Below are 15,203 nucleotides of genomic sequence, written 5' to 3'. Positions count from 1 at the left end.
AATTCAAACTAAAAAACAGATATATATAATTCTTAGTTCTTACGTAATACAAAGATTGTTTTTTACTGATTAAACAAACTGGTTTTGTTGTCACTTAAATTTTGTCCATACAATCTTAACAAAAGAAAAAAACGTCGCGATACTCGTTAAAAATACCACCCTTGAAAAACTGACATGTTTCGAGAACTAGCCTTGACAGGGTCAGTGATCCGTGACGAAGGCGCGTGCTCGTGTTTGAAAGAAAACAACTTTTCCCTCTCATATCGACCTTAACCGTCCAGTTTCAGCACACCATTTCAATTACACGTGGGGATAATTCTATTTCAAACCGCTTTTACGGTCGGACGCTTGCAAATTGGAACCATCCCCCGGGTGTGCTGTTTCGCCATCAAAAATCGTGAATATAAGATTCGAATTACCTCTGTTTACACACCAGAAGCGGTTTCCGAACGAGTTTGGTGGATCAAAAGTCGGATGTTAATTTATTCGCTAAAATCAAACACCTAGTATCTGCTTGTATTCGCACAGTTGTTGCTTCAAACCCTATCTCTTAGCCATAGGCCACCTACTTTTCAACTTTCGGGCTATTTCGGGATTTGTTGTTTAATACAACTGGTTTCGAGTCGAGTTTCGAGCTTGTAATTTCGAGTTGTGGTCAAATTCGTGCTCCAATTTTATGCCTGCTGACAACTCTACGTCCACTTGATAAACCATTAACCACAATTCACGTGTCGTAAACGAGAAAAATCTAGCAAAACGCCACTAAAGATAAAAACGTTTCTCTACGGTGGGCGAAACCAAGCCTCGTAGCGGCGACCTGAAGACCCACAACAGAATGTCACTGAAAAGGTTTAGATCGCAATCAATCTATACTGACCTTATGCCAAGTGCCTCCGACGCCTTTATGTCTATTGCCTTCTGATATACAACCGAGAATATACATTACTACACAACTGTACTGATCTAATGCACTTTGACGGCTAACTTATTACTACTATAACTCATTAAGGACAGAACATACAAGGAAGAAAGTACACCCTTCTTGCCCACAACAACATTGAACTTTCAATCTTACATGCATTTTGCCTTTGAACAACTAATTGCAAAGACCGAAACCATGGCCTCGCACTGTAATTTGAAACCCCGAGACGAGCAGGTTTGGCCTTACTAAATACAACCTGCGTTGGTGTGCGGAACTTACGACGGCGGTGGTCATGTTATTCGGGCGATTCTAAAACACACACATGTGCATGCCGATGTGCCGACCTTTGCGTTCCGGCAATAAACTAAAGCAATATAAACATATCTTTGTTGGTGTGTCACTTTCGTAAGGTTGCTTTGTCGGCGATTAGAGGCATTGGAAGGGAGACAACGTTTGGTAATTACACAGTTTGAAAGAAATGTTATTTATGACTTTGTACGCCAGGAAACAACTTTATTGACTAATTGACACTGAAATCTCGCCGTTTTGCCTGCATTTACCCCCCTTGCCGTCAACAGCTTTGTTGTTAAAAGCGCAAAACTTGTGTGGAAAGTAATCACTTTATTATTTTTAACTGTCATTGTTTTTTCCCACAAACTTACTATTTTCAAACCTTAAAAATTTCCAGCAAGTACTGTGACGTCACTAACTTTGTGACGTAGCATACGTCATAATCTTAAAAGGTGGAGTCCGTGAGAGCGAAAACAAAAATAGACCGCGGCATCGCGTTGGCAGTGCTAAAAATCGCCGATGTCCGTCTGTGACGCTTATAATTGAATCATTGGTCAGGGGGGCACAATGCAACCCCGTCGTGCGTCCGCTGGACATCAAATTTGTCACACTTTCTTCACGAAAGCTGTACGCAGCTGGAGAGGCACTGGGAGCTTTTAATCTGACGCCTTTTACCGCTTTTTGATGTCGTTTTAAATCACATTTGTTCTTCGTTGTTTACCCAGATTTTTCATCGCATAGTTAAACGATGACTGATTCTACCTTTTTGGGGGCTTCAATTTTTCCATGCGTCTTTTCTATCATAAATCGATTGTTAAAATTGGCTGAGGAAGCCACGGTTTAAGTGTAGCTGACCTAATCTGTGTAGCTAATGCTGGACTTCCCTGCCCTTTACCACTGTACATTGCCACGGATATTACCAGTTCACCTTCTACGACATTCAAACAGTCATCGCAATTACAGCGTTTAAAGTCCACAGAAGACTGATGCCAAGGAGCCACGAGGTCCCTTGACGTAATCATGGAAGTCTGGCAACTCCTCTGGGAGCCAAGAGCGTTACATGTCGACTGAATTCCCCCTCGACTGATCTACATAAACTCAAACCTCGTGCCTTGGCCTTGCTTACATAGGGTGTATTTTTGTTTACTTTTAAAACCAGTTTACAAACGAGACCTATTTAGGCGACCGTTTTGTCTGTCTGTGATCTGTGTTACCGACGAAACAAAGTCGCAGAGTATTTAGTCATGAAATCACACATTTTAAAGTGACGATTTTAAAAGGCAACTAAAAATTGGCCCGTTTACTACGCATAACAGGGTCCAAGTTTACCAAGACGTTGCACCTTAAAAAACAAAAGGTTTTTGAAGATTTAACGGCGTTTTTTTAATGGACATATTCTAGCTAATCTTTACGCAACCATTGAAAGCCCGAATCGAAAACAAACGGTTTCTAAAAAAAGTGAATGACGTCACGCACTTTGTTCACTTGCTGTTTCGGCCAGTGACTGGTATTTTTGGCCAGGAATTAAAGCACGTTGAAGCGGGTGACAGAAACGCAATTACAGGCATTAATAAAAAAATTGGCATCTTTCAATTGAAATCCGTGCCAAGCCCACAACCTAACTCAGCAAAAAATTGTTTATGATTTGCGCATTTGTACAGAAACTTCTTGCATCATTATTATTCCTGGTCACTTTCTCAAGTCTGACGCATTAGTTTGTTTGGTGACGCATTTAAACTTTCCCGCTAATTGCTAATATCCTAAAAAACCATTTCTCCTAAAATCGGCCAAATCATTCACACTGGAAGATGCTGAAGGGAAATCTTGAGTGCTGACTTTGTCACCAATGTGTTAATGCGCCACATTTGCTTTGATCAGCAAATTTACTGTTTACGATGGGGATTAAAGCGTGAGAAAATGACTTTAGGAATACATCAGTTAAAAAAGTTAAAATATTACAAAATTTATTGTTTAAGCCTTGCTTTGTTTGTTTAACCTTTATGAGTAAACGATAAAAAACCGCCTTTAATCTATCAGAATTTGATTATCTGGTAAGGTAAAGTTTTTTTTAATTAAAAGAATAATACGATCACGCAAAACATCTTGTTACGTGTTCTGTGCCCACTGAATAGTCAAAAATAAGTTTGTGTTGTACCACTGCACTGTACTGAAACAAACGCCTTTAATGTAGATTTTTTTGTCAACAGTGCATCCAGTCTTTGTTATCGTGTTATTTCAAACCAATCCGCGCTATTCCTGTTGTATATCCACGCGCAACCTTTGATCTTTGACCCGATTAAACGGTCGATTCGCCTGTTTTAACTTTCTACAGCGCGTACAAATATCTCATCACGGGTAAAACTATTGGAGAAAAAAATTCAAAACAAAACAAACACTACTTCCTTTAAACTCTAGTGTGCAACTTTTAGCTCTCTAGTTTTCCTGAACCTTTCAATCTATTTCAAAACATGCTTCTTCTGGATTTTGCCTAACCTTTAATATATTTTTGACAAGTCTAACTCCCGTGTTCAAGGTAATACAGTCAGTTGGAACCCAACTTGACTTTCTCTGTATCCAACCTACCTACATCGTCTCGTGTTGTCAAAACAAGGACTCCGCAGCCACAAATGGGAAAATCGCTTTATGGCCTCGACTATCGACTCAATTGTGTTGTAGTTCAGATACTTAAGTAGTGCGTGGAGTCTCGATTATATTTGCATTTTCCCTGTCGCTACCGTGAAGGGCCCAGGACTTTCGTTTTTTCTGTATCGCCCACTTGTTGATGACGAACGAGTCGTCGAGCGTTTAATGTTGGTTGTGTATAGGATATGAAATCGTTAAAATTGAGTCTGTGGAAATAGATGGACTTGTTTCGCCCCAAATCGCTTACAGAGTACAAACGCTGAAAACTAATGATGTTTGCTAACATGTACAAAGCGATATGCTTTATTATCATAAAAAATCAAAATCTTAACTAAGTAACTTAATTCCAAAAATGGTCATGGGTTTGGTGAAATCATTACTCGAAAACCGCTTCAATCTTTACACACAAACATTTATGTGACGCACGACGCTCAATCACACGTCCGATACCGAAAATCTAATCCTTTGTGGCTTGCGTGGGATTTTATCGAGTTTTAGTCCATTTGCGGAGATTGTAATCGCTCGTGTGGCCTTGTAAGCTGGGAACATTTTGATGACTTGTTGGTGTTTTGTATTGTCTGCTTCTTGATGGATGCCATTCAACTATATGTGTTGGTACAAGTTAAAATCACTCTGTTTGGGCGTTGTTCGTGATACGTTTTATACCCGTTGTTTGATACGTGTGGACTTATATAGCCAAATTTCACTTCTAAATTTGCTTTGTGATTTCGTTTTTTTTTCTCCACGAGTTTTAAATTTAAGATTGTAAGATCCGTTAGAGATGTTTTCTAAGTATGGTTTTCGTAAGTTTGTTTTGGGCAATAAAACGTGAACAAACCTAAAATGACCGACACATCATATGGAAACTCACAGAGACTAAAAATACATTGCTTACCCATTAACAAGTTATACACAAGGACTCATGGCCAAAGTCGTCGCATAACTCTCAAAAGTAACTCAATTCTCTCTGCGGAATAGTGACATTTCCCTTAACGACAGTCTTATGTTGCCGTGCATTCCTGTCTGTCAAACTTTTACCTCTGTGGCACAACTGTATACACTAAACAGCTGCCAAATTGTTGTGGTGTTTTGGGGCGCCTGTGAAACCGCAATGAACTTTTTGTGCAGGTTTGTCGTCACGCGAATGCCCCACGCTGTAACAACATACGAATATGGTAAACGGACAAGACCACATAGGCTTTATACCTCTACGTACATCGATTCAATAGGTGTTAACCGTCTGTGTGATTTTCACCACCGTTGTGAAATTAGGAAAATGATTTGTCTTAAAGATCCAGTTGACGAAAATGCCTGTTTATTAGTTTTTCGCTGGTTTACAAACAAGCTTCCTGCAACCATTTGTTTCCAAGTCAGGGTTGTAAGTCGTGTCGGTTTCAGGTTTCTAATGCCGGCCCCAAAACGTCATGTTTGAGCCATTGTCAGTTTTTTGTCCAATGTATGTTTTCTCTATTATATTCTGTGCAGTCGCTGTACTTTCGCTGGCTTCAAGTATAGGCCTGTCAATCAAACTTTCAGGCTCTAACGGGCTTTTTGAAAACGATTCGGGTTGGGACGGGGTTTCCATCTTATACTTTTGTGCTCGGGCTAGTTTGGGGCTCAAATTTCGTGTCCGCATACAACTCTGGTGCAAGTTGTTGATTGGCCCGATATAACAAGTAGAAAAAAATCAAAGGTGTTTGGTCAAGATTTGGTGGTGCTTGGAACTGATTTTATTGGAATCCCAACATGTCTTCCTAAATGTGTCTTAATTATTTCTTCCTGGTTGCAAGTATTTTGATTTCAGAAATCCACACAAACAAGCACAGACCAACAGTACGAAATTAAATTCAAGTTGTAATTGACATTGTAGCTTGAAATATTTGTAAATGTTTTTTGATCCTATATCGCACGCGCGGTTTCCTTGCATCAAGTGTTAAAATGCGACAGACGCCATATGTTTTCCACGCTCCCGTGCTGCTGCGACCACAACGATATGAATTCGCGATTACGTAATGCTCGTACCCATATGGCGGCTCACACCAGCAGATCTACGATTAAGATTAAAAGCCATGCGAACGGGATTTTAATGACTGAAAATCGAATTCGAAATTTCATTTTTTTGACCCACTTTCTGACTTACATAATCCACGTGAAAACCTGGAATAAAAATTTCAAAACTTTTCCATCACCGGTAATTTTTTCGAAAACTAAACTATTTCAGGGCCGAAAATAATTGCTTTTAAATGCGAAAATTGTGTTGTCATTTCACTTGCTTGTCGTTTTGGTTGTTTGCTTTTCGATTCTGAGACGTTTTTGTTTCACGCGTAGTCGGCTTCTGTGAAACAGATGTTCCTTTGTTGAAATAAACGAAAATTGTCTTGACTAAATGCTCCCAAATTCGTCTCATGTGCATGTAGACGGAAACACCAGTGTCGCTTTGTGGACATTAGATCTGCGAAGCAATTTGTCACAAAGTAAACCTTAAAATAATTTAAACACTACCTTTGATATTTTGTACAACCCTTATTGGGCGAAACTGTAATTTTTTGTATATTACATGCTTCCAAAAATAGTCAGTTAGTTTCTTTGGTTGGTTTTGGTATTTTTGTTTGGTTGGATAGTTGGGGTGTTAAACGTACTTTGTGTTTGTTAAACTGAACAAGTGAAACTATACACATTCATTCGTTTTATCGGGTAGTTGTGTTTGTTTGTTTCTTATATGTTTTAGCCCTTTGTGTCTATATCTTAGACGGCCTTTGCTATATAAATGAATGATTGCAGCACTGTGTTATAAATTCTTTGTTAATGTACGAACTTTTGTCTGTGAAAGTTTTTATTCAGTGTTTTTACGTTGCCTTTTTTATGTATTGTGCAGGTTGAATGGATGAGCGATAAAATCATCAACTCGTTTACCGATCAACGAAACAATCCATTCCAGTTTAAACATCTCAAATTATGCCACAATCTCGGTGACCTGGCACAGGTTCCCCAACCCAAGGTAATTATAGAAGCTAATTGTTACAACCGATACAACATGACTTAAAAACCTTAAAGCAGGAAATAAGACGACACATGTTTATACTGAGCAAAAAAGTATTTGTATCAAATGATTTCCTTTCAAATTTATTCTTTTAATTATTTTTAGGTTTTTATTATTTTAGTCAGTAGTACTAATTTCAATTTTAAAACATCGAGTGGATTTTTACCTCATGAACCATTGCCACAAAAGGAGTTTATTTAAGAATCGTTAGATGATGCAATGCTTCACACACCAAGCACGACTCCATGCATAACGGTTGTACTTTAAACTTCAAAAACATGTTTACCACATTTGCACTTAAATATATACCGACCGTATTAATGTTTCAAAATCAGTCACATAATGTAAAATCACAGCTTGTGGTAAAATCTAAACTTACGACTCCCAAGTTTTAAATTCCAACCGAATAACTTAGCGCCACCCGCCATCGCCGCGTTGGCCAAATATTACTCTCAATATTTTATGTTTATGCTTGTTCAGTGTGTGCTCGCCAGCACCATTGACATGCAGAGTGGATTTTCCCGTCAACTTTTCGTCCGCTGGTGTTCCGACCCCCGCAATGCAGTGATTGTCACAGGCAGAACCGCGAAGGGTACTTTGGCGCGCACTCTCATTGATGACCCAACTATTTCGCATCTAAATTTGGAGGTATAGGCTGCTGTTAAGTGGCTTAGTGTTGAATGTTTTTCTTGTTATAGTGTATGTACAACCACTGTTGTAGCATCACAATTGTTGATTACAAACATTTTGCAGAAAACCAATAAACTAAGAACTATTTGTGTATTTACTGATCGGTAATATTATGTGCATTTTGTTGCAATTGTTAAAGCGCTATTTTTCTCCATTTGAAACTTTATACTATTTGCATATTCTTGTAAACAAACATCCAAATCAAACAAATGAGACCTAATTTATATTTGCTGTTTCGCCCTTGCAAATGTGTGTCATAAATTACCAAAAAAATCTCGTAAGTTACAACACAAGTTTCACCACAAGGACAAACTTGTATAAGTGCTTAGGGAACATTTTCCTGACATGAAAAAATGATTTATTTTTTCAGATATATAAACGCGTCCCTCTGGTTGGTGAAGAACTTGACCAGTTCGAGCGCCAGAGAGCAGCTAAAAAGGCCTCGGAAGTTAAAAAGTGAGTTTTGTTGTGCTAAAAACGAGAAATTATTTTTTTTATTTCAAGATGATAAAAAATGCATGGATGGCCCCTCGTTGAACCGTTTTAGTCGATATTTGGATTTTTACACGGCGAAATTATGTTTGTGTGGTTTTTGATTTGATACAAAACGTTATGTGTCCGTTTTTACTGGTTCAATTTTGGGGCCCTTGTTTATATTGAACCCAATCAAACCATTAAATTATAAAGCTCGAAAATGGTTTAAGCTCATATTTAATGCCTAGTCTAAGCTTAAGTATCTTAGTGCAGTTCACCTATGTGCTATTTGGCATGATAAAATATTGCATGTTTTTGAAGATGCATTTGGCCATCGCGTGAAACGTATAACTTGAGAAAATGTTACAAACCAATGTGTCAGTTCTTGAGGGCGCTATAAACACCTTGTTCTGTGCATTGAAGGGACATTCCGACCAACGTTATGTTGCAATCTCGTCTAATTAACACAACGTTGCCGATTTTATTTTACCGTGCGTGTAAAGTTGACGTTAATTTAACGACACTCGTAACCGATATTTACGACCAGAGGTCAAATGGGTTCATCTCTTAGAAATGACTCGTCACTTCGCAAACAATTTCCCCATTAAACAGTAAAAACATGTCAGTGTATGAAATAAAGGATAGTATACAATGGCAGGTTTTTTTAAGGTTTGGTTTGGGTGACCGCTAAGTATAGTTTTAAGAGACCGCAAGTGTTTCATTTAAATACCAAGAAATAGCCATATTTGCTTTTGGGAAACCGCTGGAGAACGGTCCCCCAAAACACCTTAAAAAAACACTGATAATGGTCTGAATTTCCTGTTGCGATTATTGTGTAGGTAACGTGCTGGGAATAATGGTGTTGGTCAGCTCTCATTTTTGGCCAAATCAAGGTCTTCCGAACTTTTGAAACCTGTAACTGTTTGACAAGTTCACGTATTGTCTTTAATTGGACTAAACATTACATGTATTATGCGACGAACCATTAGCTAAGGCCAAATCCATTTTCATCAGCCAACCAAGCGCCTGAGATTTTTTGATTTTTTTCGCGTATTTCAATCAAAGCGCACATATTTACTATTTCACGTTTTGTCGTTTCCTGGTAAGTGTTAATTATATTGATTTTGATGCGAAATTTAGTTTTATGAGGACCTATGATGTGCACTAAAACATAACCCATGTGTAAATGTGGATGTGCTAATTTTAAGAGATTTGGAATTGGCTAAGTAACATTTTCTTTAAACACATTAATTTGCGTCAGTACTTTTGTAACACAAATACAAATAGGCATTTAGTTATTCATGTTTGCATAACTTGGTCTCATCCAGATACAAATATGTATATTATTCTTATCACTGATGTCTTGAAGGTTTGAAGACGAATCGAGCGATGAAAGTGACGTTGAAGATGCTTCTAAACCCGGTCAAGTTCAACACGATTTTCTCGTCACAGCTGACGTAAGTAGAAGTGACATCAGCCATGTTTATTCAGTGGTTGTCATTGGACCGAAAATCATTTTCTTTACGGTTTTCTCTTTTGCATTACCAGACCACTGTATCAAACATAATTTTTTCATAGCCACCCAAGAAGGGAGGGGGATTTTTCAAACAAGCTAAAAAGACATATCCAATGTTTCCATACGTCGAGCAGCGCCTCAAGTGGGACGAATATGGCGAGTTTATCAAGTAAGCTGTTTTATTTTGTATTGGATTTTTTTGCGCTAAGGTTATAGCGCGCATTGATCTGTGTTTTGAAATGTTTTCGTTCTGTTACCTGTTTTTAAAGCTAGGTCAAACACTGTAAACATTTTTTAGTCCCGAAGATTACAGACTTAATGAGATAGCGATGCTGGAGGAAGAGGTGGAAGCCGCCAAACCAAGAAAACTTCCAAGCACAGACGAACCACAAGAAGGTTGAATTGTTGTGCTGTATATGTTTTGTGCCTTGCTCAGTGATCTAAATGAATTAACAATCGACATCAGAAGCATTAGTAGGGTATGATTGCTATAAATAGCGCTTTAACTTCGAATTTAAATCTCGTGCAAACTTTTCAGGGGCAAGATACTATATTGTACTTACACGTGTAGTGAAGCGCAGTATTGTGCCGCTTACTGGTATTCATTGCAACGAGGCATGGCAAAATTGAGTACGTAGCAGTTTATTGGGTCATGTTTGTCGTCTACAAAGTTTGCAAATAAGTTTCATTCAAATACAAAGCACTGAGCAGTATGTGATAAAGCTGCAGACAGTGCACACTGTTTCAACTTCATCAGTGCAGCTGGTGACAAGAGCTGGGCCATATAAGCTAATACAGCCAACTTACGGCACTCCAGTTTATTTGGAGTAACAGACTGAAGGACCGATGGCAGGTCGAAACAGTGTATACCAGTGATTTTCAAACGCGGCTCTCAGGGCCGCATGCGGCTCCCAACTACTTATTTTGCGGCTCGCACCAGACTTCAGAAAAACCAATGATTGCTATTTTAGCTTTCAAGGCAATAGACTTTACCGATTTTCTGAGATCTTGTTTTTTGCGGCTCCTTAGACACTTAAAACACTACCATCTGGCCGCGACAATAATAAAGTTTAAGAACCACTGGTGTATACTGTCTGCAGTTTTAAATACATTGATTCGCCATGGTTTGAAAGCGATGACTTGAAACCATTTTATTGTCGTTTTTGTAGCGTAAATACAACACAGCTGAACTTACCACAAACGATTTTGATACCTCTTTCCCCAGTCGAGCAACAAGACGAAACCCCGACCAAATGTGTTCGAGAAATACTCGGTGTTGAAGTGAAGTGTAGCGTCTCGTTTATCGACTTCGAAGGCAGATCCGACGGAGAATCAATGTTAAAAATCGTCCAACAGATCAAACCACGAGAGGTGATACTTGTCAGGGGAGATCCACTCGCTACAAGAAAGTTTTCTGAATCTATTACCAAGTAAGAGCTAGGTACTTTTTGTGTCACGCAAGATTTTGCGTGTTTTTGCACCTTGGTTTTGACATATTTGCGCCAGGAAGTGTTTGTAAGAGGTGATGCTCTGAAATAGGCCATCTATGCAAAGTACTGTGCAATAGCCAGGCATTGAAAAGACGACCACCTACTACTTCACTATTTCAGAATAGATTGTGTACTTTTATTACTGTAGTCCAGAAAACCAGCTGAGTGACTAGAATAGATTGTATTTCCATGAAGCTGGGTCATTGCATTCCAAGAGGTAGACGAAAAAAGTATGTTCCCTGCTGGTCAAAAGAAAGTGAGGCCTTGTTCAAAGCCTACGAAGAAACAAATGACAATAATACAGCAGACCAACTATTATCATCACTTAATAAAGACAGGAGAAACAGATGGATCAGTACAGTTGAAAATCTCGACTTCAAACACTCAAGCCGTAAAGCATGGGCACTTCTACATAAACTGGACCTTAATTCAACATCAAAGCCCAAAACTGCAGCTCCGATAAGTGCAAACCAAATCGCAAAGGAAATTAAACAACGAGGACACCATAAACCAAACCACACTTTTGAAAAATCTGTAAGAAAAGAATATCAACAACTATACCGCACATACACGGAAGATTCCAACCTGTCATCACATATACTAATGTCAGAATTAAAAGAGTCGCTAAAGCAAACAAAAGCGAGCAAAGCTGCTGGAATAGATGGAATTTACCCTGAAATGCTGAAACATTTAGGAAATAACAGTCTTCAATGGCTGAGGACCGCATTGACAGACATTATTCAAACCGGAAAACTTCCCAAAGATTGGAAAATAGCAAAGGTGATAGCAATTTTGAAACCAGGAAAAGATCCAACCAATCCAAGCAGTTACAGGCCAATTTCTCTTCTATGCTGCACCTACAAAGTTCTGGAAAGAATCATACTTGCCAGAATAACGCCACTGGTCGAACCATTCTTACCCTCTGAACAATCTGGGTTTAGAAAACATCGTTGCACCAGTGAACAAGTCCTTGCTTTAACATCACACATTGAAACAGGATATGAACTAAAAAACACAACTGGAGCCATATTCGTAGATTTATCAGCTGCCTACGATACAGTATGGCATGATGGTCTTCTACTAAAACTAGCAAAAATAATAAAATGCAGAACCATGCTGCGAATCATATCAAAAATGACAGGTACTCGTCGCTTCTACACATGTGTAGGTTCCGACACCAGCAAAACTTTTAAAATAAAAAACGGGGTACCTCAGGGCTCCGTACTGGCCCCTACACTATTCAACGTATACATCAGAGACATGCCTAAAACCAAATGTCTTAAATTCGGCTATGCGGATGACTGGGCACTAACTTATCAAGGAAATTGTCTAACAACGATTCAAAACCAACTCACAGCTGATCTCACCACTCTCCAGGAATACTTCACGACATGGTATCTACAAATGAACACCACTAAAACAGTGACAACTCTTTTCCATCTGGACAATCACCGCGCAAACCAACAACTGAATATTACAATTGATGGAAAGCAACTGCCAACGGACCCCAATCCGAAGTATCTTGGAATAACATTAGACAGAACTTTAAATTATAGACAACATTTGGAGAAACTATCAAACAAGATAAAAACTAGAAACTCACTGATCAACAAACTAGCAGCCACCAGATGGGGAGCAAGTCAATCAGTCCTGAGAACATCTGCCTTAGCTTTGTGTTACAGCGCCGCAGAATACTGTGCTTCGACATGGGAGCGTAGTACTCACACTAAAAAATTGGACATCCAACTGAACAGAACAATGCGAATAATATCAGGAACTCTAAAATCCACCCCTATTACATGGCTACCAACAATGAGTGCAATACCTCCCCCACACTTACGACGCAGAGCATCAGCTATGAAGATGATACAGAATCTTCAAACACTTCCCGAGGAAATTCCCCTCACCAAAATTATAAGACAAGCACCAAAAACACGTAGACTAAAATCCAGGCATCCAATCTACAACTTAGAGACTGACAACACTTTCGATATGACTGAAAAATGGAAACAATATTGGTTTAATAACATGCCCGCTGGAGGAGAGCTAGTAGACGACCCAACAACTCCACTGCCAGGTTTCGACTTAGCACATAGACGTAACTGGGTAGCAGCGAACCGACTGCGATCAAAACACGCTCGCACTGCCCACATGCTTCAACGCTGGGGCGAAAGAACGAGTTCGGAATGCCCTCACTGTGGGGCAGATAAGCAAGACACCGACCATCTTGTCCTAAAATGCCCCACAACCAAGTTACAAGGTGGATATCGGACCGTACATGAATGCGATACAGCATTTAGCGACTGGTTTCAAAATATATCCGATCACATCTAAGTTTTTTTGAGACGTGGAAACCATACGACAATATAATATATTGCATTGATAACGCAATTGATCGGAATAGGTTTCGTATATTGCATGGTTTGAATAGTACAATGCTAGTTACAGTTTGCGCAGATTGCGTATTGTAGAGTCTTTTGAAATTGTTAGTGGAACCTCGCATGAAGCTTGTCTGCCACCTAGCGGTGACACAATAAACCTATATGTCTGTGAAAAAATAATTGGCCCGAAATGCTATTGTCCCGCTGTCTGTTGGGAGCATGTCAAATTGGTTAGCTGTGCCATTCCAATTCCTTTTACCTTGTTCCACAATGTCACAAGGCTTTTAATAAAACTTATATTACGACAAACTGACTACGACAAACTAAATCAAAATTGAAATTCTGTTGTTAAATGAACACTGTTACGATATGTGTTGTATTTGTTGTATTTAATTGGTCGAAAAAACATTTGCAAGTTTTCCAACGTGAACTTAAATGGTGCGATAAAGCTTTTTTTCCGACTAAAATTTTTGAAAACCAAATTCTTTGTTTAAAGATTGCTGAACTCTGGCGCTGGATCCACATCGGCAGTAGAGGTTTTCACTCCAGCTGTTAACGAGGTTGTTGATACGACCAAGGAGCGTCATATTTACCAGGTGTGTGATGGAACTATATACAGTATGGGTTTTATTAAATTGCGAGGCAAAATTGTGTTATCGCTCTTATGGCAACCCTTATCTCACGCAGCGGCAGTTGTTAAATACGCCCGTTTTTTACAAGTGAAAATGGAAATCTTGTTTTGCTGCCACGTTACACAACCACCCAATTTTAGCGTTGTTGGCGCAACGCAGGATGCTTTTATTAACATGCCCAACTTTCGGTTTTCAAAATTTATAAATACAAATCGCTATCCAACTTTAGTTTTCTGAAAAGTTCCGAAAATGTACTTTTCATAATTGAGAGAACGTATAACACAGTTAAACATACACCACACTACGATTTGACTAAACTATATTCCTTCGCCTGTGTGAACGACACAATCAATTCCACTTGCTACTTGTAAAATACATTATGGAACGTTTGTAACCACAATAATACTAATTCGTATTGTGCTTTTTTCAGGTGAAACTGAAGGATTCTTTGGTTGGATCTCTAAGGTTCTCTACAGCTAAAGATGCGGAGATATGTTGGCTCGATGCCAAGGTCGACTACAGCGAAGGTTTACGAGATACGGCTCAAGTTTTGTCCGCTACTCAAGTAAGATACTTTGTTTTGCAAAAACACATTTCAAATAAATAACTTTGTTCCATTTTTAAGAAAGTTAACTAATTACATATTAATAAATTACAATTACTTTTTTGTACGAAGTTTGTAAACTTTTGCAAAATCAACAACAAGTTATTGATTATGATTAATCGGTCCTTACTGTTTCTGATAATTATGATGATTAAGTTACCATTTTTCCAAAAAAAAATCTTCAAATTAACGCTGGTACTGCATAGATCGCCGAAAGCACAGAAACTTCGAGGCAAATTCGACTGTCACTAGATGGCGATGAAGAGATGGACGTTGATGAGGTCGTCATGGCAACAAGCAAAAGTACGACTGTTAATATAATCACTGTGTGTGAACCTTTATTTAAGCTTCTTCCTTTTCAGGTGCGAAATCAGAAACCAAGCCACTTAAAATCGCCGAATCCGAATACAAAAACGCTATTCCATGTCTCGAACCTTTAAATCTTGAAGAGGTCGGTTTTTATCATCTCGTTTTTGTTTCTAAGATTTCACCTAATTGTTAGACAGCGTCTAAACAAAAT

General features: G+C 38.8%; 1 protein-coding gene across 1 annotated transcript in view; it reads left to right on the top strand.

Moving 5' to 3' along the window:
• The window catches only part of LOC145203953 (cleavage and polyadenylation specificity factor subunit 2-like), a 35,804-nt gene that overhangs the window by 19,073 nt on the left and 1,528 nt on the right, over positions 1-15,203 (top strand). The window contains exons 9-19 of the mRNA XM_080076339.1: positions 6,732-6,854; positions 7,377-7,544; positions 7,957-8,042; positions 9,430-9,517; positions 9,639-9,745; positions 9,875-9,972; positions 10,802-11,006; positions 13,944-14,043; positions 14,510-14,644; positions 14,890-14,986; positions 15,046-15,134. Of these exons, the coding sequence (XP_079932465.1) occupies positions 6,732-6,854; positions 7,377-7,544; positions 7,957-8,042; positions 9,430-9,517; positions 9,639-9,745; positions 9,875-9,972; positions 10,802-11,006; positions 13,944-14,043; positions 14,510-14,644; positions 14,890-14,986; positions 15,046-15,134 (1,296 nt within the window). The remainder of the gene's footprint in view (positions 1-6,731; positions 6,855-7,376; positions 7,545-7,956; positions 8,043-9,429; positions 9,518-9,638; positions 9,746-9,874; positions 9,973-10,801; positions 11,007-13,943; positions 14,044-14,509; positions 14,645-14,889; positions 14,987-15,045; positions 15,135-15,203) is intronic.

The sequence above is a fragment of the Phallusia mammillata genome, chromosome 1, assembly GCF_965637545.1.
Source record: "Phallusia mammillata chromosome 1, kaPhaMamm4.hap1.1, whole genome shotgun sequence".
NCBI lineage: Eukaryota > Metazoa > Chordata > Ascidiacea > Phlebobranchia > Ascidiidae > Phallusia > Phallusia mammillata.
This window is presented reverse-complemented; position numbering and strand designations above follow the sequence as displayed.